Source organism: Salmo salar, chromosome ssa19, assembly GCF_905237065.1.
Source record: "Salmo salar chromosome ssa19, Ssal_v3.1, whole genome shotgun sequence".
NCBI classification, from domain to species: domain Eukaryota; kingdom Metazoa; phylum Chordata; class Actinopteri; order Salmoniformes; family Salmonidae; genus Salmo; species Salmo salar.
Window position 1 is genome coordinate 26,115,598 of NC_059460.1, and position 25,470 is coordinate 26,141,067.

Below are 25,470 nucleotides of genomic sequence, written 5' to 3' on the forward strand. Positions count from 1 at the left end.
TTTTTAATCAAAATGCGTTTGGGGGCAGAAATGTCCTTAACAAACTTGTATGCCATCTGTAAATACAAATACAATTGTTCAATTACGAGCCTAGTTGGTTTAGCCACATAAAAAGACAGGATGGGCTGGACATGCCAAGAGATGAGTTCGGATTGGTCTGCCGTGTAGCGGGCTTCTGTCTATAACATGAGCTGGTCATTATGTGTGGATAATCCTTTCTAACGCTGCTTTTTTGAAAGATATCACATAGTAGAAATGCAAAAGTGTTGTTCTCCATTTTCTGGAGGACCGAGTTTTGAAATCTGTGGAATGCCCAGTGGAATTAGAGTATGATAGCGAAGGAGAAGGAGAAAATTCTGGCGTTTGATTGCAAATATGCAGAGGGTGTCGAAAAGAGAACACACAGAAGGCTGTTGTATTAAACACCTGTCTCCGGATTACATCTTCAAACTAAGGGCAGTCACGGCATCCGTGACAGAGAGGGAGAAGCGTCCATACATGTATATGGGTAAGATAGTTTAGTTAGCTACATTTTCCGATTTTACACGTTTATAATTTTGTCAGAATGTCGATTACATTTCAAGTTAAAATGTACTGTTAGCTATATAGCTAACGTTAGTTAGCTGGCTGGCTCGCTAGCTAACGTTACATGTATGATCTGTGTAGTAATATTATTCTTATCTCAGAGCCATTTGTATTGCTAGTTATAGCCTAATGCTAGCTAGCTAGCTGCAGATTCATGCAGGGTAGTACCGTTATGAGTTGAGATTATGGTTTATTGTTTAGCTAGCTACATGTCTAAACAAAAGACTCCACTATGCAAGTAAAGCAACCATTTCAATAGAATGTTTATGATGTCACTGCGACAACTGTTGACAGATGTAGCTGGTAAATTCGCTCTGGCTATCTACTCCGATTTCAGAGCACTCTTGTCTATCATGGAGACAGTTGCAAAAAAGTGTAATTTAATTGTTCCCAGCAGCACAGGTAGTCACCAATGCTCTGGATAACATAAAAACAGCCAGCCCAGCTCTGCTAGGGCGAGTAAAATGGTCAGAGTGAGCTGTTCTCTCATTTGTGTCTGGAAGTGGCTAGCAAGCTAGCCAACGATAGCCAGTTAGCTTGGATGCTTGACTGCTGTTGTTAGGTCAGAACGCTCGGATCAACCCTACTCCTCGGCCAGAGCGTCCTGTGTGTGCTCTGAGTGCTCTGAGAGCAAAAATCTCTGAATTTACGAATGGACAATCTGACATCACTCTGAGTTTACGAACGCCCAGAGAGCACTCTGAGCACACTCTGGCACACCTGTAGTATAAACCAATCAAGGCACAAGGCGAGACCCAGATGCAGACACAGAATGCAGATGGTTGGAGTCTTACAATGTTTAATAATCCAAAGGGGTAGGCAAGAGAATGGTCGTGGACAGGCAGAAAGGTCAAAACCAGATCAGAGTCATGGAGGTACAGAGTGGCAGACAGGCTCATGGTCAAGGCAGGCAGAATGGTCAGGCAGGGGGTACAGAGTCCAGAAACAGGCAAGGGTCAAAACCGGGAGGACTAGAAAAAGGAGAATAGCAAAAGGAGTATGGGGAAAAACACACTGGTTGACTTGACTAAACATACAAGACGAACGTGCACAGAGATACAGGAAACACAGGGATAAATACACTGGGGAAAATAAGCAACACCTGGAGGGGGTGGAGACAATCACAGGAACAGGTGAAACAGATCAGGGCGTGACAAAACAAGCCTTTAGTCTTTGGTTGTTTAGTATATGGCCTCATGTGAATCCTTAAAGAAATGGGTGGGGCTAAGGCTTAAGAGGGTGTGAACGATGTTGAACGGGTGTAGGTAAAGAAGAGCTCTCCAGTAGGTTTACCAAAACATTCAAGTCCCATTTTCTCAACAGTGTAGTTGCAAGTTTATCAACTTTCATGACATAATTAATGTCCCATTGTTCCTCAACTGTAGTGTATTATATACCATTTTCTAGCTCTGAGTCTCTACTTTTATCCAAAGTAAAAAACACAATTTTTTTCAAAAGTGGTGAAAGTAGTAGCAAAAAATAGTAGTAGAAATACTCTTTATCGAGTCCTTGGCCTATATCCTAATCTGACTTTGGTGCAGGTCATGTTGTTCTTCACATTACGGTCATTGGTAAACACACACTAAATCAAATAAAATCAAAGTGTATTTGTCACATGTACAGGATACCAAAGGTGTAAACGGTACAGTGAAATGGTTACTTGCATAGTGGAGTCTTTGTTAAGACCCATAAGCCCAACCCATACTACCATGCACCATGCATGAATCTGCAGATAGCTAAAGCTTACCAACTAGGTTCAATGTTAGCTAGCTAGCTAACATTAGGGTGTAACCAGCAATACAAATGGATTTCTGAGGTACAAATGATATTACTACATGGCTCATACACATAATGCTAGCTAGCAAGCCAGCCAGCTAAAGTTTTAATGGTGCCGGAGGGGATGGCTGCCGTTTTACGGTCTCCCAACCAACTGTTCTATTTTATTTGTTCTTTCACATTGTTAATAAATTATTTTGTACATATGGTTGCTGCTACCACCTCTTATGACCAAAAAGAGCTTCTGAACATCAGAACAGCGATTACTCACGTCAAACTGGACAAAGATTTTTTCTTTAATGAGTCCGACGTGAAGGATATCCTGCTTTCCTGAGACCAGGCCCAAATCCCCATCATTCACGTGAAGAAAAGACAGAGATTCAGGGGGCGGAGGTTGGGGTGCCTTGTGAGAAGTTGTCGGTGAGTGTGTAAACCGCCACTACAATCTGTCCTATTGGCCAACGCGTAATCATTGCCAAATAAACTGCATGATCTACGATCAAGACTATCCTACCAACGGGACATTTAAAACTGTAATATCTTATGTTTCACCGAGCCATGGTTGAACAACGATACAGATCATATAGAGCTGGCTGGGTTTTCTGTGCATCGGCAGGACAGAGCATCCACATCTGGTAAGACGAGGGGGGGTGTCTATTTGTCAATAACAGCGGGTGTGCGATGTCTACTATTAAAGAAGTCTCAAGGTATTGCTCGCCTGAGGTAGAGTACCTCATGATAAGCTGATAAAACAATCTACCAAGAGAGTTCTCATCTATATTATTCGTAGCCGTCTATTTACCACCACAAACTGGTGCTGGCACTAAGACCGCACTCAACGAGCTGTATAAGGCCATAAGCAAACAAGAAAATACTCATCCAGAAGCAGCGCTCATAGTGGCTGGGGACTTTAATACAGGCAAACTTAAATCCGTTTTACCTCATTTCTACCAGCATCTCACATGTGCAGCCAGAGAAAAAAAAGATAACCTTTATTCCACACACAGAGAAGCAGACAAAGCATCAATACAGGACTAAACTTTATGTGGCTTGTCGTATGTGGCAGGGCTACAGAATACAAAGAGAAGCACAGCCGCGAGCTGCCCAGTGACGCGAGCCTACCAGACGAGCTAAATGTATTTTATGCTCGCTTTGAGGCAAGCAACACTGAAGCATGCATGAGAGCACCAGCTGTTCCAGACGATTGTGTGATCATGCTCTCCATAGCCGATGTGAGCAAGACCTTTTAAACAGGTCAACATTCACAAGGACGCGGGGCCAGACGGATTACCAGGACGTGTACTCAAAGCATGCGTGGACCAACTGGCAAGTGTCTTCACCTCTCCCTGACCAAGTCTGCAATACCTACATGTTTCCAGCAGACCACCATAGTCCCTGTGCCCAAGAAAATGAAGGTAACCTGCATAAATGATTTTCGCCCCGTAGAACTCACGTCGGTAGCCATGAAGGGCTTTGAAAGGCTGATCATGGCTCACATCAACAGCATCCTCCCGGATACCCTAGACCCACTCCAATTCGCATACCACCCCAACAGATCCACAGATGACTCAATCTCAATCGCACTCCACATTGCCCTTTCCCACCTGGACCAAAGGAACCCCTATGTGGGAATGCTGTTCATTGACTACAACTCCACGTTCAACACCATAGTGCCCACAAAGCTCATCACTCAGCTAAGGATCCTGGGACTAAACACCTCCCTCTGCAACTGGATCCTGAACTTCCTGATGGGCTGCCCCCAGGTGGTAAGGGTAGGCAACAACACGTCTGCCACACTGATCCTCAACAGTGGGGCCCCTCAGGGGTGTGTACTTAGTCCCCTCTTGTACTCCCTGTTCACCCACAACTGCATAGCCAACACGACTCCAACACCATCATTAAGTTTTCTGACGAGAGAACAGTGGTACACCTGATCACCGACAACGATGAGACAGCCTATAGGGAGGAGGTCAGAGACCTGGTAGTGTGGTGCCAGAACAACAACCTCTCCCTCAATGTTATCAAAACAAAGGAGCTGATCTACAGAAAAAGGCGGGCTACAGGACTACAGAAAAAGGCGGGCCAAACAGGCCCACATTAACATCAACAGGGCTGTAGTGGAGTGGGGCTGTAGTGGAGCGGGTCAAGAGTTTCAAGTTCCTTGGTGTCCACATCACCAACGAACTAACATTGTCCAAACACACTAAGACAGTTTAGAAGAGGGCACGACAACACCTTTTCCCCCTCGGGAGACTGAAAAGATTTGGCATGGGTCTCCAGATCCTCAAAAAGTTCTACAGCTGCATCATCGAGAGCATCCTGACCAGTTGCATCACTGCCTGGTATGGCAACTGCTCGGCATCTGACCGTAAGGCACTACAGAGGGTAGTGCGTACGGCCCAGTACATCACTGGGTCCAAGCTTCCAGCCATCCAGGACCTATATAATAGGCGGTGTCAGAGGAAAGTCCCAAAAATTGTCAGAGACTCCAGCGACCATAGTCATAGACTGTTTTCTCTGCTAAGGCACATCAACCGGAACCGTAGCATCAAGTCTAGGACCAAAAGGCTGCTTAACAGCTTCTACTCCCAAGCCATAAGACTGCTGAACAATTAATCAAATGTCCACCGGACTATTTACATTGACACCCCCATATTTTGGACACTGCTGCTACCCCCCACAGCTAATTTTACACTGCTGCTACTCACTGATTATTATCTATGCATAGTAACTTCACCGCTACTTACATGTACAAATTACCTCGACTAACCTGTATCCCCGCACATTGACTTGGTACCTACCCCCTGTATATAGCCTCTTTATTGTTATATTATTGTGTTACTTTTTATAATTGTTTACTTTAGTATATTTGGTAAATATTTCCTTAACTCTTTTTGAACTGCACTGCTGGTTAAGAGCTTGTAAGTAAGCATTTCATGGTAAGGTCTACACTTGTTGTATTCGGCACATGTGACAAATAAAGTTTGATTTGATTTTAAATAATATTTCTACACAGCTCATACACGTAACATTAGCTAGTGAACCAGCCAGCTAACGTTGCTTTACCTTGCAATGAAAACAACTTTCTGACAAAATTTGAAACTTTTAATATCTGAAAATGTAGCTAGACTCTTGGATGAATGCTTCTCCCTCTCTGTCATAGATGCCAGGGTTGCCCTTAGTTTGAAGATGTAATCCGGAGACAGGTGTTTTATACAACAGCCTTCTGGGTTGTCTTTTCAACTCCCACCACATTTGCAATCATACTCTGTTTCCACCGGCATTACACTGATTTCAAAACTCAATCAACTTTTTCCGTGACAACAACACTGTCACTGTCATCTGAAGACTCTACAATCCCTGGTTCAATTAAAATGTTTCTACCTAAATCACGTATTTCCTCATCGTCTGCTTCACTTTCAGCAGATTCAGAGAGAGTCAGCATGGCACGATCGCCCTCCGGAAAGTAGCAAATGCATCTCCTGACGTGTGACATACGCCTAGCTTCCTGGAACGGGTCACATATTGAGTTGCTTCCCCTTTTTCCCTCAGAATAGCCTCAATTCGTCGGGGCATGGACTCTAGAAGGTGTCGAAAGCGTTCCACAGGGATGCTGGCCCATGTTGACTCCAATGCTTCCCACAGTTATGTCAAGTTGGCTGGATGTCTTTTGGGTGGTGGACCATTCTTGATACACACGGGACTCTGTTGTGCGTGAAAAACCCAGCAGCGTTGCAGTTTTTGACACAAACCCGGTTTGCCTGGCACCTACTACCATACCCCGTTCAAAGGCACTTAAATCTTTTGCCTTGCCCATTCACCCTCTGAATGGCACAAATGGACAATCCATGTCTCAATTGTCTCAAGGCTTAGAAATCCATGTTTAACCTGTCTCCTCCTCTTCATCTACACTGATTGAAGTAGATTTAAGAAGGTGACATCAATAAGGGATCATAGCTTTCACCTGGATTCACCTGGTCAGTCTATCTCATGGAAAGAGCTGGTGTTCTTAATGTTTTGTACACTCAGTGTATGTGTGGATAACGAGTATAATCATTAATTTATATAATCAAGCAAAAGGGTTTTCCCAGGGTACCAATGTATTTTGTGTAGCCTCAATACCCTTAATACCCACCACAAGGTACAATGATACATTTTTGCCACCTAAAAGGAACTAACGACTTTGTCACAAAGATAAAACACATTTTTCTAAACTAATCCAATCAGTTAGTTCGATTTTTTTTGCCCCTGTTACTCAAATGGTGGCTCCAGTTTAAATGGTTTGGTAGTCTCCTCACAATGTTCCTAACCCTGACAGTCATCATGAATGCAACTGCTGGATATCCTAACTCTGGCTGGATTCCAAAAGGAATTACAAATCACTTTGCAAGCCAGCATAATGTGACTTACATTTACATTTACATTTTAGTCATTTAGCAGACGCTCTTATCCAGAGCGACTTACAAATTGGTGCATTCACCTATAATATCCAGTGGAACAACCACTTTACAATAGTGCATCTAAATCTTTTAAGGGGGGGGTTAGAAGGATTACTTTATCCTATCCTAGGTATTCCTTGAAGAGGTGGGGTTTCAGGTGTCTCCGGAAGGTGGTGATTGACTCCGCTGTCCTGGCGTCGTGAGGGAGCTTGTTCCACCATTGGGGTGCCAGAGCAGCGAACAGTTTTGACTGGGCTGAGTGGGAACTGTGCTTCCTCAGAGGTAGGGAGGCGAGCAGGTCAGAGGTGGATGAACGGAGTGCCCTTGTTTGGGTGTAGGGCCTGATCAGAGCCTGAAGGTACGGAGGTGCCGTTCCCCTCACAGCTCCGTAGGCAAGCACCATGGTCTTGTAGCGGATGCGAGCTTCGACTGGAAGCCAGTGGAGAGAGCGGAGGAGCGGGGTGACGTGAGAGAACTTGGGAAGGTTGAACACCAGACGGGCTGCGGCGTTCTGGATGAGTTGTAGGGGTTTAATGGCACAGGCAGGGAGCCCAGCCAACAGCGAGTTGCAGTAATCCAGACGGGAGATGACAAGTGCCTGGATTAGGACCTGCGCCGCTTCCTGTGTGAGGCAGGGTCGTACTCTGCGAATGTTGTAGAGCATGAACCTACAGGATCGGGTCACCGCCTTGATGTTGGTGGAGAACGACAGGGTGTTGTCCAGGGTCACGCCAAGGCTCTTAGCACTCTGGGAGGAGGACACAAGGGAGTTGTCAACCGTGATGGCGAGATCATGGAACGGGCAGTCCTTCCCCGGGAGGAAGAGCAGCTCCGTCTTGCAGAGGTTCAGCTTGAGGTGGTGATCCGTCATCCACACTGATATGTCTGCCAGACATGCAGAGATGCGATTCGCCACCTGGTTGTCAGAAGGGGGAAAGGAGAAGATTAATTGTGTGTCGTCTGCATAGCAATGATATGAGAGACCATGTGAGGATATGACAGAGCCAAGTGACTTGGTGTATAGCGAGAATAGGAGTGGGCCAAGAACAGAGCCCTGGGGGACACCAGTGGTGAGAGCACGTGGTGCGGAGACAGATTCTCGCCACGCCACCTGGTAGGAGCGACCTGTCAGGTAGGACGCAATCCAAGCGTGCGCGGTGCCGGAGATGCCCAGCTCAGAGAGGGTGGAGAGGAGGATCTGATGGTTCACGGTATCAAAGGCAGCAGATAGGTCTAGAAGGATGAGAGCAGAGGAGAGAGAGTTAGCTTTAGCAGTGCGGAGAGCCTCCGTGACACAGAGAAGAGCAGTCTCAGTTGAATGCCCAGTCTTGAAACCTGACTGATTAGGATCAAGAAGGTCATTCTGAGAGAGATAGCAAGAGAGCTGGCCAAGCACGGCGCGTTCAAGAGTTTTGGAGAGAAAGGAAAGAAGGGATACTGGCCTGTAGTTGTTGACATCGGAGGGATCGAGTGTAGGTTTTTTCAGAAGGGGTGCAACTCTCGCTCTCTTGAAGACGGAAGGGACGTAGCCAGCGGTCAAGGATGCGTTGATGAGCGAGATGAGGTAGGGGAGAAGGTCTCCGGAAATGGTCTGGAGAAGAGAGGAGGGGATAGGGTCAAGTGGGCAGGTTGTTGGGCGGCCGGCCGTCACAAGACGCGAGAGTTCATCTGGAGAGAGAGGGGAGAAAGAGGTCAAAGCACAGGGTAGGGCAGTGTGAGCAGGACCAGCAGTGTCGTTTGACTTAGCAAACGAGGATCGGATGTCGTCAACCTTCTTTTCAAAATGGTTGACGAAGTCATCCGCAGAGAGGGAGGAGGGGGGGGAGGGGGAGGAGGATTAAGGAGGGAGGAGAAGGTAGCAAAGAGCTTCCTAGGGTTAGAGGCAGATGCTTGGAGTTTAGAGTGGTAGAAAGTGGCTTTAGCAGCAGAGACAGAAGAGGAAAATGTAGAGAGGAGGGAGTGAAAGGATGCCAGGTCCGCAGGGGAGGCGAGTTTTCCTCCATTTCCGCTCGGCTGCCCGGAGCCCTGTTCTGTGAGCTCGCAGTGAGTCGTCGAGCCACGGAGCAGGAGGGGAGGACCGAGCCGGCCTGGAGGATAGGGGACAGAGGAAATCAAAGGATGCAGAGAGGGAGGAGAGGAGGGTTGAGGAGGCAGAATCAGGAGATAGGTTGGAGAAGGTTTGAGCAGAGGGAAGAGATGATAGGATGGAAGAGGAGAGAGTAGCGGGAGAGAGAGAGCGAAGGTTGGGACGGCGCAATACCATCCGAGTAGGGGGAGAGTGAGAAGTGTTGGATGAGAGCGAGAGGGAAAAGGATACAAGGTAGTGGTCGGAGACTTGGAGGGGAGTTGCAATGAGATTAGTGGAAGAACAGCATCTAGTAAAGATGAGGTCAAGCGTATTGCCTGCCTTGTGAGTAGGGGGGGAAGGTGAGAGGGTGAGGTCGAAAGAGGAGAGGAGTGGAAAGAAGGAGGCAGAGAGGAATGAGTCGAAGGTAGACGTGGGGAGGTTAAAGTCACCCAGAACTGTGAGAGGTGAGCCATCCTCAGGAAAGGAACTTATCAAGGCGTCAAGCTCATTGATGAACTCTCCAAGGGAACCTGGAGGGCGATAAATGATAAGGATGTTAAGCTTGAAAGGGCTGGTAACTGTGACAGCATGGAATTCAAATGAGGAGATAGACAGATGGGTCAGGGGAGAAAGAGAGAATGTCCACTTGGGAGAGATGAGGATTCCAGTGCCACCACCCCGCTGGCTCGATGCTCTAGGGGTATGCGAGAACACGTAGTCAGACGAGGAGAGAGCAGTAGGAGTAGCAGTGTTATCTGTGGTGATCCATGTTTCCGTCAGCGCCAGGAAGTCTAGGGACTGGAGGGTAGCATAGGCTGAGATGAACTCAGCCTTGTTGGCCGCAGACCGGCAGTTCCAGAGGCTGCCGGAGACCTGGAACTCCACGCGGGTCGTGCGCGCTGGGACCACCAGGTTAGAGCGGCAGCGGCCACGCGGTGTGGAGCGTTTGTATGGCCTGTGCAGAGGAGAGAGAACAGGGATAGGCGGACACATAGTAGACAAGCTACAGAAGAGGCTACGCTAATGCAAATGAGATTGGAGTGACAAGTGGACTACACGTCTCGAATGTTCAGGAAGTTAAGCTTACGTTGCAAAAATGTTATTGACTAAAATGATACAGTACTGCTGGCTGGTGGAGTAGGCTAGCTAGCAGTGGCTGCGTTGTTGACTTTGAACGTGTAGCTGGCTAGGTAACCTCGGTAGTTTCAGTACTACACCTTGTCATGATACAAAGCAACTTTGTAGCTAGCTAGCTAACATAACACTAATCAAGACGTTCCTTGTAGTGTATTTAGTTTCAACAATGCTGCTCGTCGGTAATAGTTGGCTAGGTTAGGAAAAATGGCGTCGCGGGGGACGGAAATAGGGTTGCAAAATTCTGGTAACTTTTCCAAATTTTCACAGGTTTTCCAGAAATCCAGATTATTGGAAAACAGGAGGGAATAAGCAGGAAATCCTTCAACCAGAATTGTTTTTCTAGGCATTTTGCAAGCCTACTTGCAGGCCTGATGTGGTCTGTAACCATGAGTTTCAGGCCACTCTACTAGTGTAAAACTAGGCTTCAAAATAAGGCCTTATGAGATATGTAATATATTGTCATAATAAGTTTCATTTGAATGATAATATGTGCATAAACTCACTTGGAGAAAGTCTCAAGACTGAAAATGTACAATCCAACAACCATTTCTCTGTCACTAACAAATACAGTCATTGGTGGTAACTCTACAATTCACTCGGAAAGACAAGGTACACTGGAAAATTATATTGGTGGCATGGTTTAGTTGGGAAGGGGCTTTCAGATAGTTATTTTTGGTCACCCGTGAGTGGAAGTGTAGTGGTCGAAGTACATTTCAAATCAAATCTAATCAAATTATATTTGTCACAAAGACATGGTTAGCAGATGTTAATGTGAGTGTAGGGAAATGCTTGTGCTTCTAGTTTCGACAGTGCAGTAATATCTAACAAGTAATCAAACAAATTCACAACAGCTACCTTATAAACTCAGCAAAAAAAGAAATGTCCTCTCATTGTCAACTGTGTTTATTTTCAGCAAACTTAACATGTGTAAATATTTGTATGAACATAAGAATCAACAACTGAGACATAAACTGAACAAGTTCCACAGTGGGTACAACATCTCCAATGCACTTCCTAATAAACTCACCGAGTCAGCATATAAATTGATGTTACTGTCTGAGGCTTCCCGGAACATTTTCCAGTCCACGTGATCAAAACAATCTTGAAGCGTGGATTCCGATTGGTCAGACCAGCGTTGAATGGTTCTAGTCACAGGTACATCCTGTTTGAGTTTCTGCCTATACTGTAGGAAGGTACGATCAAGATGGAGTCGTAGTCAGATTTGCCAAAGGGAGGGTGGGGGAGGGCCTTGTACGCATCGCGGATGTTAGAGTAGCAGTGGTCCAGTGTTTTGCTCGAGTCGGTACAACAGTCAATGTGCTGGTAGAATTTAGGTAATCTTGTTCTCAAATTAGCTTTGTTAAAATCCCCAGCTACAATAAATGCAGCATCAGGATATATGGTTTCCAGTTTACAGAGTCCAGTGAAGTTAGTTAGTTAGTTCTCTCACGTCACCCCACTCCTCCGCTCTCTCCACTGGCTTCCAGTTGAAGCTCGCATCCGCTACAAGACCATGGTGATTGCCTACGGAGCTGTGAAGGGAACGGCACCTCCATACCTTCAGGCTCTGATCAGGCCCTACACCCAAACAAGGGCACTGCGTTCATCCACCACTGGCCTGCTGGTCCCCCTACCTCTGAGGAAGCACAGTTCCCGCTCAGCCCAGTCAAAACTGTTCTCTGCTCTGGCACCCCAATGGTGGAACAAGCTCCCTCACGACGCCAGGACAGCGGAGTCAATCACCACCTTCCGGAGACACCTGAAACCCCACCTCTTTAAGGAATACCTAGGATAGGATAAAGTAATCCTTCTAACCCCCCCCCCCTCCCCCTTAAAAGATTTAGATGCACTATTGTAAAGTGGTTGTTCCACTGGATATCATAAGGTGAATGCACCATTTTGTAAGTCGCTCTGGATAAGAGCGTCTGCTAAATGACTTAAATGTAAATGTAAGTTCTTTCAGGGCCATCGAGGTATCTGCTTGGGGGGGATATACACGGCTGTGACTATAATCGAAGAGAATTCTCTTGGGAGATAATGCAGTTGGCATTTGATTGTAAGGAATTCTAGGTCAGGTGAACAAAAGGACTTGAGTTCCTGTATGTTGTTATTGTTACACCGTGAGTCGTTAATCATGAGGCATACAGCCCCGCCCTTCTTCTTACCAGAGAGATGTTTGTTTCTGTCGGCACAGCGCATGAAGAAACCCAGTGGCTGTACCGACTCTGACAACATATCGCGAGTGAATCATGTTTCCATGAAACAGAGAATGTTACAATCTCTGATGTCTCTCTGGAAGGCAACTCGTGCCCTAATTTCATCCACCTTGTTGTCTAGAGACTGGACATTGCCGACTAATAGGCTCGGAAGCGCTGGGTGGTGTGCTCGCCTTCTAAGTCTGACCAGGAGGCCGCTCCATCTGCCTCTCCTCCGGTGACAACTTGTTTTGGGTTGGCCTCTGGGATTAGATCCAATGTCCAAGGTGGGGGTTTGAACAAAGGATCCGCTTCGGGGAAGTCATTTTCCTGGTCGTAATGCTGGTAAGTTGACGTCGCTCTTATATTCAATTGTTCTTCCAGACTGTATGTAATAACACACAAAAAATAATACACAAAAAATGAATTACTGCATAGTTTCCTAAGGCCTTGAAGCGAGGCGACCATCTCTGTCGGCGCCATCTTGAAACATTTTTGCCACTTACAAGGAACAAATGGATTTGTCACTGTTGTGGTACTAAGTATATAAAGGCAAAAAGCATGTTTTTGTACCTATGGAGAAAGGTACTATCTGAGGTATGAGCCGGGGTACTTTCATTTACATATAACTAAAAGTACAAAGGAGGAACTTACAGGGTACCACCCCAGTGACAAGCGGTTGTACCCTTTAAGGAACACATCTAAACCTTTATTTCTGAGCGTGTAGCCAGAGACAAAACAGTTGCAGGGCCAAAGTCAATTTGAAGTTATGTTGGTATACTTAAAAGTGTTTTTTAATGAAGTCTACAAAATACATTATACATGATTACTAGATATGTTGCCAATGAGTTATGAATTATATATAATGCATTTGTAAGGCAATCCCAATAGTTAGGCCCATTATATAGACCATATGAACTAGTAATACATGTTTTAAGGAGAATTTGACATGAGCCAATTTGTACAGTAAGTTCCCTACATCATAGTAGCCGATAGGTTTCTGTAAATTTGCAGTAAATTACTGGCAAAACAGAAGCCAGTAGATTTACAGGACTTTTACTGTAACACAAATTTACAGCATATTATTGGAACACCTGAATACAGTTACATGCTATATTTCTAGAATGTACAGGACATTACTGGAAGCATAGTGATTGGTAAACTGTTACAGATTTACAGTGTAGGCAGCTAGTGCCAACAACAGCAGTATTTGTATTACATGTCAATACTGTCAATACCAGTAATTTTTATTTGTATTTCACTGGCCTGAACTACAATTCATGTAACCTATTGTGTAACAGTTTAATTAGAATTCATGCATTTTGTATTTTCGAACACAGAAATGCACGACATTGACTGACCAGGTGAATCCAGGTGAAAGCTAGAGTATGATCCCTAATTGATGTCACTTGCTAAATCCACTTCAATCAATGTAGATGAAGGAGAGGAGACACGTTACAGAAGGATTTTTAAACCTTGAGATATGTATTGTATGTCATTCAGAGAGTGAATGGGCAAGACAAAATATCTGTGTGCCTTTGAACAGGATATGGTAATACATGCCAGGCAAATCGTTTAGTGTCACACACCACAACACTGCTGGATTGGGTGTTCCTGATGTTTTGTTTGCTCAGTGTATACTTGCAAGTAGCATGCTTAACTACAACAACGGTAACATCATCTTTTTACTTGCAATAACTGTGGTATATTCTTGTTTAGCTTAGTTTGCACTGACTGTAAATCGCTCTGAATTAGAGCGTCTGCTAAGTGACCAAATTTAAATGTAAAAATTAACAATTGCAAAGCACACTGCTGGGTATTATTCTAATGACCTCCGCCCCCAAATAAGGCCACATTTTATCAAAATACAAATAGTTTGATGGCAGAACTCATTAGAATAATCACCAGCAGGGTACTTTGCAAATGCTCATTTAAATGTTGGTAATTTAGCAGACGCTCTTGTCCAGAGCGACTTACAGTCAGTGCATGTAACTTAAGGTTAATTTAAGGTTAATAAAAAAACATATCACAGTCATAGCGAGTAAAATGTTTCTGTAACCGTTACTGGGAATGTTGTTGTAGTTAATCATACATTGGTCTAAAAAAAATGCTTTATTTGTTACAAGATACTTTTGGGATGGATCTCTGGCTAGTGCAATGTATGTTATCGTAATATTCACAGTAAATTGCCACCAGCTTTCTGTGAGTTACTGTAAAATGCAGAGCAATGACATAGTACAATACTGTAAAATGTGCCTACTATACTGTAAGAAAGTTAATGCCATTGTAATGATGTTGGTATTTTACTGTAATTACATGGGATTAGTGCAAGCAGGTTGGCTGCTAGGTATTTGTATATTACAGAATATTTATGAATATTTGGTGTTTTATATCCTTCACACTTCTAGAGGCCTTAACAAATGCTTCCAAACTGACTGTGATTACAGGGAAAAACAGATCAAAAGGAAACTGCTTAATATTCAACCATTAGAGGTTTAAGACCCGCTGTGACTCTGATCTTTTCCGATATAGGTTAAATTGTTGGGTCACTACCATATATCACTTAAATTGGTACAGCTCTCTCACTTACGGGTGCAACAAGTATAGCCTCTTACAAGGCACGCCTCCAGATTTCTTAATGAGCCACAATAATACCATGCACCACAAAAGGTTTTTGGCACTCCAAATGTACAGAATGGTACTGTATTCTGTGGGGGTGATACTTAATTACAGTAAATTTCTGGCAGGCAGTAAGTTATAGTAGATTTACAGGACAAATATAAAAAAAAACTATTGTATGATACTGTATTCTGTGGGGTACAGTATTCTCACTACTGGGTGTAACAAATATAGCCTCTTAGAAGGCACGCCTTAAAATATCTTAATGAGCCAGCGATTCTTTCCCCTCCCACAACTTTTTTCCACAATGCACCATAATTTACAGTATGATGCAATTTTACAGAAGTGTAGCGGAGCCCCCATAATACATTGCTCTTTACAGTACTGTACTGTAATAGAGAACTACAGCAGCTAATTGTGAAAGTTTTGCTGTTAAATTACAGCAATTTGTTAGTGTTAATGTAGAATCTACTAATTTGAAGTAGGTCCTGTTTGACATGTAGTCTGTGAAATATTAGGACTCCTGTGAACCGCCCCTCAGCTGCAGCTCTGTGGGGGCCAATGCACTGGCTGAATTCTGAATATGCACTCCTGGTGTAGGATAGTATAGTGGAGGACAGAGCCTGTTTTTTTTTTGTCCCCCTGTTCACACTGACAACTCCAGCTGTCACACACAGGGACAATGGAGAAGAGGGGGTGTGCTCTGAATAGAAAAAATAAACTGGAGACCTCCCCAAAGACTCGTCATCTGCATTTGACAGGAACTCTTCCTCCCCCCCCCCAACTCACCGCCCCCTTCCCTTTCTCCCTCCTTTTCTCTCTCTTCTCTCCATAATCGTCCTCCTCTCCCTGTTGCTCTCCGCAGGGTAATTTGTCCGCTAAATAACTAATTAGGAGTTTTACTGGGATTTTGTAAAATTTTGTAAAATGTTTCGCTCAGATAGGTCTTCACTAAACTTGTTGTTCAGTCTATGTTGTTATTACGAATTAGAATACTAGAATAGGTATGAACCTTCTTATGATGGTCCAAAGGTCACTCATGTTGGTCAGGGAGTTGGTCAACCATGGTTTGCCAGTGCTGTGATAAGATATTGTGTAAAACAATGAATGTGAAGAATTTAGATAGCCAGACAGTTTTAGAGGAATGATTCCATACATTTTTCAAATGAACTGCCGATATGCCAACATTTCATTTAAACAATGCAGTAAATCCACAGCCATACATACACTGGCTCAAATCAGTTGATGATAGGTCTTAGACAAGTTGTAAATGCAACAAGGACTGATATTGTATCATATAATAGTACTCACAGCTTTCCAAGAAAACAAAATCTGAGACATGTAGACCTATGGTCTATTTACATATATTTTAGAGGCTATTTATAAAGAAAAATTGTATAAAACCCATATAAACTGTACTTATGACAATATTTTAGGTTGACTATAATTCCATTACACAATTTCTGATACATCACATGCCTTACTTTTATAAGTAAAAGCAGGAAATGCATCAGTTATGCCTCTACTGTCATTCATTCCAATTAGACTGGTTCAGGTTTCTCCCTGACTAAGATGGCTGCCATTTTCGTAGCATTACCATTATGGAACTAGACTCTCTAGTAATTTAACTGGTAAAAGGTTATACAGTCACTACTGATGGACACCCCACCCCCTCTTTCTGTAATGCATGCATTCATTCTGTCTATTAGCCTACTGTATTATTATAGGCTACTGTATTTAGGAGAGTGATAGGGGGAAAGGGTGGAGAGCGCGAGAAAACAGCAATTCACACAGAACACAGAGACCCCAAGTAGCTTAACAAATGAGTGGCTCACCCAATGTCCATTCATGTCCCCCCTCAGCCCACAAGCCTATTAGGCAAGCATCCCTCCTTGAGCCATTCACTGTCGACAACATGTGGAGGCATCGCTATAGCAACCAGTGGCTATGACATGTGCAACAGACAGGGACTCCTAAGGGCTGAATAAAAGGAGTGTCTCAACCATATATGATCTCAAAAAACCCAACCCCTCTCCCCTTCTTTTCATTGGGCACAGAAGCGCTGAAAGGACCCGCTATAGGCATCTGCAGATTCTTACGAAGCTCGGAAAATCAGGCGGGCATATCACCTCGTTCGTTCTCCTCCTCGTTATTTTATTTTTCTTCTTCTCAATCTTCGTGCGCGAGCATTGGTAGCTGCAGTCTTTTGTTGGCGAGGGAGGCGCACCGGACGCTGGTAACTTTTGGGGAGGAGAGGTTAGAGTGCGAGGCTGGTTGCGCGCTGGCCACACTGGAGATGCGGTAGTTGCACCTGCTCTCTGGAATACAACACATATTTCCTATGTATTGCAAACCATCTGACTTGCGGATCAACATGGATTTTGGTAATTATTTTCCAGCTTGTGTTACATTTTGGCTGGTGCTGCTACAACTAGTCTAATGCAGCGGGGAGACGTGCACGCTGCACACTTGTCTGGAAGGCATGTATAGGCTAGGCTATCAGTTTTATGTGGAATTAGATTATATACATTTTTTTCATTAATATTTTTGACCGCTGCTTTTGTTTCTGTAATTGATTGCATTTCAATTGATTTGCAATGCTTGCGTGAGTTGCCTCATTTCGTCACTCTGTCGATGCTCCAGTTACTCGAAAGATGCTATAGTGTCCGGGAAGAAATTTAACAACAACAAAAATTGTTCAAATTTAGACGGGGATGATTAGTGTTGTAGTAGGCTAAAGTGTTTTAGGCCTATTTTAAGTTAGAAGCTAACAGGTGTTGAAAATATAGAAAATGTGTTTGCTTTACAGCAGCAGAGCGGGAAGTGTCCAATCGTCACATCTGTATAGGGAAGATAGAAAGTTTTCACCTGAAAGCTCATTCCCTGGATACCATTGGAATTAATTGATGAACTAAGCAAATGTAGTTTTTGAGAAGATCATTGTCTTCCATTTGCGAGTTGTTACATTTAAGTACATTTTGCATAAAACGTTTGGGGATATTTCTTTACGACCTTTGCTATTTCTAAGCATTTATTCGGTTGGTTTATTCTCTACACACAGAAATTGATTTGAGATAGGAATATAGGCTTCTTTTTTTAAATTACAGTTGATTGGCAAAGCAATTATTTATAATAAAAAATGAAAAGCCGTATGGATTTACTTTGGCAAAGGTTCTTATTAACCACATTAACACTTTTGTATAACTTTTAATTGAGACATTCTTGTATATTGCAAAATGTGAAATTATTGTTTGATTTGACTTAATCAGACTGGAAAATGGCTGAAATTGATGGAATAAGTGATCACAGGCCTGTGACCTTTATCCTTTATCTCAGTCATTTGAATAAGCCAGAGCTACCGAAATCCATCTGCCCTTTGTCTTCAGCTAGATCTACTAATCCTAGGGAGGGAGGGAGGGAGGGAGGGAAGGAGAGAGAGAGAGAGAGAGAGAGAGAGAGAGAGAGAGAGAGAGAGAGAGAGAGAGAGAGAGAGAGAGAGAGAGAGAGAGCGAATAAGTGAGTGTAAAAACTTCACTGAGCATCCTTTTCCGATGCAAGAGAATTTCAAGAAGACTGTTTTCATTCAAGGTGATAAGCAATTCAAGGTGAACTAAAAATAATAATAATTCTGATTCTGGTACATATATACGAATATAAGAGATTTCCTTAAGCGTGCTATTCCTAATTGCACACGTTCCCCATCAATCTAAAGGCAAGTCAGTTAAGAACACAGGCATAATTACAATGACGGCCTACCCGGCCAAACCCGGACGACGCTGGGCCAATTGTGCGCCGCCCTATGGGACTCCCAATCATGGCCGGATGTCGTGCAGCCTGGATTCGAACCGGGGACTGCAGTGACCGCTCATGCACTGAGACGCAATGCCACCGCTGCGCCACCCGGAAGCTCAAATACGCTTGTCAATAATCATAATGGGATTTTATAATGTTATAACGTTAATATTTTTGACATACATGAAAATGATGATCTGCAAACAAATCAATGTGATTTATTTGTTTATATTTTTTAAATGGTTGTTTGGTTGTTTAAATGTTGTTGTTTTTTTACTTAGTTGACTACCTCTGTTTACGTTTCTCCATTCACGCTAATTAACAAAAACTCCTCTCTGGCGTAAAATGGGAGTCCTCTCCCTCTTCCCCTCAAGAGAATATGCTCTTCGTTTGTTATCTTTATCCTCTTAGATACATCTGGAAAGGACATATTGAGGGGAGTGAAGATTATTTAAATCTGCATTTTTTTGCTAGGATCAATTAACAGTTTCCTACAAAATATATTTTATTCACTGTATGTTGTCATTATAGCGGTTTTATATAATTTGAAGTTATATACCAGAATAATATTTTGACTATAGCACAGTATAATATTGTTGTAATTATGGCATATTTTTATACCATAAAAGCACAATCTGTGATTTTTCTCTCCAACATTTACAAGAGCAAACATGAAATAAACACTAGACATGTCACAATATATTTTCATGTTAATTTAATTCAAACTAATGATTTACTGTCATGTAAACTAAGAACATTTATTTTCATGGAGTCCCTCTTCATGTGGCTTGCTTAGAAGTGTTAAGCTGGTGGAGAGAGAGAGAGAGAGAGAGAGAGAGAGAGAGAGAGAGAGAGAGAGAGAAAAGAGAGAGAGAGACAAGGGGTGGAAGGGCTGCTGTAGTAGACTAAAGCTACCTTCCTACAGTTTCATATGCACATACCAAGCCTCAACAATCCAGCTTACATTTATCCTTATCTATCATATTTAATAATTTCCCTCATATTCAATCTGTCAAAGGATAGCATTGATGTAATAGCTCAGAGGTAGCCAAAGCTTTGTTTCACTCATATACTGTATGTTCACTGCGGTTTATTAAAGGACTTGACTGTTGATTGAAGCAGTATTTCAGAGTCACATCCATTGTAATCAACAGAACACACACACACACACACACACACACACACACACACACACACACACACACACACACAGCTAACCTTGTGGGGACACACAATTCAGTCCCATTCAAAATCCTATTTTCCCTAACCCTAACCCTAGCCCGTACTCTTACCCTAACCTTAACCCTAACCTTAACCCAAAAACCTAACCTTAAACCTAACCCTAAACCTAACCATAGCTCCTAACCCTAAAACTATCCCTAGCTCCTAACCCTAACCCTTAACGTAATTCTGACCCTAACACTAATTCTAACCTTAACCTCCCTAGAAATAGCATTTGACCTCGTGGGGACTAACAAAATGTCCCCAGTTGGTCAAATTTTTGTTGGTTTACTATTCTTGTGCGGTCTTCTGGTCCCCACATGAATAGTTAAACATGTACACACACACGCACGCACGCACGCACACACACACACACACACACACACACACACACACACACACACACACACACACACACACACACACACACACACACACACACACTCATCACACACTCATCAGACCTGCATGGTAATCAGTGTGAGCATATTAGCAAAGGAGTCAGCATTCATAAAGTCACCAAAGGTTAAGGTGTTCATGCGTTATATATAAGAGTGTATATATTTTCTGATAGAAATTATAGATGCTGCTAAATGTGTACCATACCCTTTTGCTCCCTAGGACTAAGTACCATGTTTCAGCAGTTGATGATTGTTTTGTGCTTTTGATTTGATTGAAGTTGAAAACCCCTCTTTAATTCTGATTGTTGGAAATTTGAGTGCATTGAATAGATCGAGGTAGACAGGATACTTGATGGAGTTGGCTTGCTAGTCCAAAGTCTCTGCAGTGCATTTGGGTTCATATTCTATTAAAAAGTGCTAAAACCTTCCCAGGGGTCCATGCACTTACTGAGACCCAGCCAGGCTGCCACACAGGGACCTGTGAGACAATACCATGCCAATACCAAGCTATTCTCTTGGGCTTAGCTCTGGCCACCAGGGAGGGGGTTAACAACATCTCTGAAAGGCCCATTCTAGTGGGCTTCTGCTGGGTACACACAATCTAAGATCCCGCTTTCAGGCGCTCATAGCCATTAGCTCAGGGGCCTGGGCCAGGGCCTTAATTCAGCCAAACTCAAGGCTGGAAGGCTATTAGTGAAAGATTTTACTGTCCAAACCTCCTGTAGCTGCACAATGGCAGGTCTCCCCATGCCAGGACAAAATGGGCCTAAATGACTATAGAGCAGCCAGTGTGTGGGCTGGACAGGAGAGAGTAATAGAGCTTGAGGGAGTTTGAATGCACATTATAAAACGACTATTATTGTAAAGTAATGAGTGGGGTGGGCAGGAAGTTAATCTAGGTGGGGATGAGTGGGCGTGGGTGGGATAGACAGGGAGGGAAATACTGTGCGAATTTGTTTCTGTATTTCTGTAAGACAAATGACAGAAATCCCAAGGCTTTTCTGATATGGAGGTTATGCTTTTCCTTTTGCTGCCAGATTTATGTCCATTTCCGTGTTTGTAAATTTTGTCACTGGTGTGTACAGATGTAGGATCTTAATTTGATCCAGTTTGCTACAGCAGGAAAATAATTATACAGCAACAGAAAACGTGAATTATTATGTGGATTATAATTCATGGAAATTTTTGTAGGGGTTGATACATTGTTCGTATGGGGAAATCAAGTTTGACATTTCTATGTGAAAATTACACATTCCAGAAGCCTTTTTAAACCTCAAAACACTTTACGTTTAACATTCAACATCTGTATGTGTGTGCGTGCAGATGTGTAGGGTATTTTCTCATCCCCTTTTTTCTCTCTCTCTTCCCAGAAGGGCAGCTTGAGACAGATCCCGGTGGTCAAGGAGAGTCATCTGGAGTCTGGTCAGTTCATGGTCTTGACCATCATCTCCATGGTCCTGATCATGGGGGCACTGGCAGTGTCTGGCTGGCTCTTCTGCCTGCGCCACCGCTCCCACCTCCAACTGAAGGAGAAACTAGCCAGCCTGGGGACTGACACCAGCGCTGATGCAACCGCAACCTATCAGGTGAGAGGAGCCTCCTCGGCATCAGCTAATCACAGTGCAGCCGCTGAATGCTCTGCTGATAGAGAATGCACTCTGGTCCCGGTCCCTGACGCTAGCCTTATTCTGATTGGTCTGCAGGGACACGTAGTCGTTGTGTTTTGAATTACTTGATTTGAAGGGAATATCTGGTTGGTTTTGTCACATTTGTAACAGTTGTTTCTAAAACGTCTCTTTGTTCATGATAGAGCTAGGTTGAGATTTAAGGGTGGTTATCAATAGAATGTAAAGTATGTAACGTTTCTGTAACCTAATTGCAAGATTACCCATCATTTGATTTTGTATTATGGAAAAATGTCATTTGTGATTTGGTTGTTATTTAAAAAAAAATGGAAATAGAATAAACAATTGCTTTTTTACCATCCAAGTCAAATGTTATCCTTGTGAAACCAGACTGACTGCTGCACTCAGGCTGGTTTAACAAGGCTAGTCAAATGTATCTAGAGGTCTAAACTCCAGACAAAGCCTTGATATTCAATTGAAGGTTGTATTGGCTATGACCTGTGACTAGGGGAGAGCCTTTTCAGCAGGGGAACGGGTTCATTGTATGACCTATTCCTTCCATTCCTCCAGGACTAGCGGCTGGCTGGCTGACTGGCTGGGTGGCTGGCTGGCTCGTATTGATTTTGTCCTGGGCTCAGCTGTGCTCAGCATGGGCACTCAGTGCACATCCACCCATCACATTCACATGCTCAATATTTAATCAGCTTTCCACAGTGTCGCCTTTCCCGATTGTACACACTAAAGAGGGACAATCATTAAGAAAGCAGAGAAATGTTTTGTACTATAACCGTTCATTCAGGCCCCTGTTTCTTCAATGTTCTTTTATTTTGTTGGTTTAATGGACTTTTACAATATTTACAATATTTTTTTATTTTGAAAATAAAATAGGTGTTGTTGGAGCCTATCATGTTTACTAGAAGAACAGATGAATTGTTATATGAATGTAGCATGTCAACTGTTAAGGCAGGTATTGCCAGTTAAGTGGTTCAGCAATCAATCTCAACTCTATACTGTCCTTTTTTGTTGTTTGCTTTAATATTGAACTTGGAGCAATGAGACTGTCTGGCATCCATGTGTGTACAACATATTTTATTGTTACAGATATAGCTCTAGGGTATAGCAACTATAAGGGTTGCACAATTCCGGTAACTTTCCCCAAATTTTCCAGGTTTTCCCAGAAATCCCTGTTGGAGGATTCACTGATTTCCTGCTCATTCCCTCCTCCTCCTATTCCAACCGGGATTTCTGGAAAACTTGGACATTTTGGCAAAGTTAACAAAATGATGCAACCCTAGCAAGTACAGTAGTACATTCTCAGAGTATTCTGACTATAGTTTTTGCTGGATTACAATTTGTTTTCCCTTGTTGAAAAGAAACAGGGCTTGCGTCCCAAATGGCACCCTATTCTCTATTTAGTGCACTTTTTTTTCACCAGAACCCTACGGGCCTATGTAGGGAATAGAGTGCCATATGAGACGCAACCCTTGACTCTGTAAAGGTGTAGACTAGAGATACTGGATTAATTATTAAGTGGACGTGGAAAGTGCCCTGAGGCTGTGGCCCGGGGCAGATTCTCATGGTTATGATGATTAAGGTTAGACGTAGGGAAAGCTGATCCTAGACCAGGGCTTAGGTGCTGATCCCCGGAGGGAAATATCTTAATGATAGATCATGAGATAGACTAGTAGTCATGTGCTTCTTTCAGAAGACACTGCCTTCTGCCCGTCTGGCTTGCTGTTATGGGCCCTGGTCAAAGAAGTGCACTTCATAGGGAATAGGTTTCCATTTGGGATGCAACCCTGGTTATTAATTGAGGTTGAAGATCGGTCTGTGGGTCTGACTGGTGCAGGCCACACACCAAACATGATGGGCTTCACAGATTACTGTGAATATAATGGAGAAATCTCCAGCTCCACATAAGACTGACACTATCGGGAGTAGGGGAGGAAGAAGGGGGAGAGAGGGGGTTCGGGTCCTGTAAGATTGCACCCTTCAAACAATGAGGTGTTTCTTTTCTTCTCTTTTCTCTCCTTTTTGATTTGTGGGAAGATGACTGGCTGGCTAGATAACGCCCAGGCTCTGAATCCCTAATGGGGCATCTGTGAGCACAAGGCATGATGGGAGAAAAGCCGAGTCAATATGTAGAGAGGAGTAATCTTCATGGTGGGGTGGCGCAGAGGGAGAGTTTTTTATATAGAAGTCTCTTCTGAATCCAATATAATCACACCTACAGATGTAGGATCTTCATTTTGTCGCAGTGAAATATGTTGTTTTACAGGGTCAGCCATAGAAGTGCAGCGCCTCTGGAGCAAATTGCCGTTAAGGGCTCTGCTCAAGGGCAGATCGACCGATTTTTCACCAATATAGGCGACCTTTCGGTTACTGGCCCAATGCTCCAACACTCTAACCGCCAGGCTACCTGCCGCAAACGTACCTTACAAACTTCCGAAGCGTTTTTTTAAACCTCAAATGCATTGCAGGGATGTTCTCCTGCAACAGGGTTATCAAATAAAGATCCTACATCTGTACAAGTTCAATCCAAATGCCAAAGTAAAGGCCTACTGTACATGTGAATACGTAGGTTGCTCATCTCTGTTGTAGTTTTGTAGTTACGAATAAGGGTGGATGCTCAATTCAAAGACAATCCATTGGGCTTAAAGTATTGATTCCTTGTTTAATCTCTTTGAGTGATGGAAGCAGATATATTTCTTACCTAAAGATGAATATGGATGTTAGATTTTGAACGTGGGCAGTCTTTTTGTTGCTCATGAGCAGTATCATTGATTTTGGTTGTTTTTGTTGCACATCTTTTTTATTAACTATTGTCTTCATAATAACTTGTGCCTCCTTATAAGAAAATACATAAGTAACTAATGCATTATAAAACAAGTGGCTCATTGAAATTGTTACCACTTTTACACAAATGGAAATCAATACTTAAAAACAAATTAACACATCCCTTGCGAGCCAGCCAGCCAATGTATTCCTACAGTTTATTATTATTTGCTTTGTCAAATGGTGGCAATACATTGGCTTGACCTTGGCAATTCAAGTTTTTTGAAGGTCACTTCATGACCTGTATTTCTATTTCCTGACATCATTTATATAAATAGGTTTGCTACAAACCATGCTCCTTAGGTCACAGTGATATCCCAGTCTTTTCCAATCTCAATCTCAAAACAATGTATGTTTTGCTTTTGTATTGGAGTAATATTGTATTGTAATATTTTTCCCTGACATAACAGCAAAGTCCTACACCATTTAGAAGTCCTTTTTATTGGCAATGATAATGCACTAAGAATCAGCTAAGAGTCAACCAATGCCTGATCAGGTTCTCCACTCTCCTTTCCAGGAGCTGTGTCGCCAGCGGATGGCTGTGCGGACATCGGAGCGTCCGGAGCGTCCGGAGCGTGCGGAGTGCCCGGAGCCTCTGCGGCGCCTCTCGCGGCTGAACAGCTCGTCTTCTCAGTTCAGCGATGGGGGACCCATAGCCAGCCCCTCGGCCCGTAGCTCCACTTCCTCCTGGTGCGAAGAGCCTGTCCCCTCCAACATGGACATCTCCACCGGACACATGATACTGGTACAGCAACATACGTGCCGCTACAGTACCCT

At 43.4% G+C, this 25,470-nt stretch overlaps 1 protein-coding gene across 3 annotated transcripts in view; it reads left to right on the forward strand.

The window, feature by feature from the left end:
* The window catches only part of LOC106578615 (receptor-type tyrosine-protein phosphatase N2), a 278,389-nt gene that overhangs the window by 217,707 nt on the left and 35,212 nt on the right, over positions 1-25,470 (forward strand). For all 3 annotated transcript variants that reach the window (XR_006760698.1, XM_014157619.2, XM_045702162.1), the window contains 2 exons: positions 21,604-21,819; positions 25,211-25,438. Coding sequence is in view for 2 of the 3 variants with exons in the window: in XM_014157619.2 (XP_014013094.2) it covers positions 21,604-21,819; positions 25,211-25,438 (444 nt within the window). In the remaining variant the exon portion in view is untranslated. The remainder of the gene's footprint in view (positions 1-21,603; positions 21,820-25,210; positions 25,439-25,470) is intronic.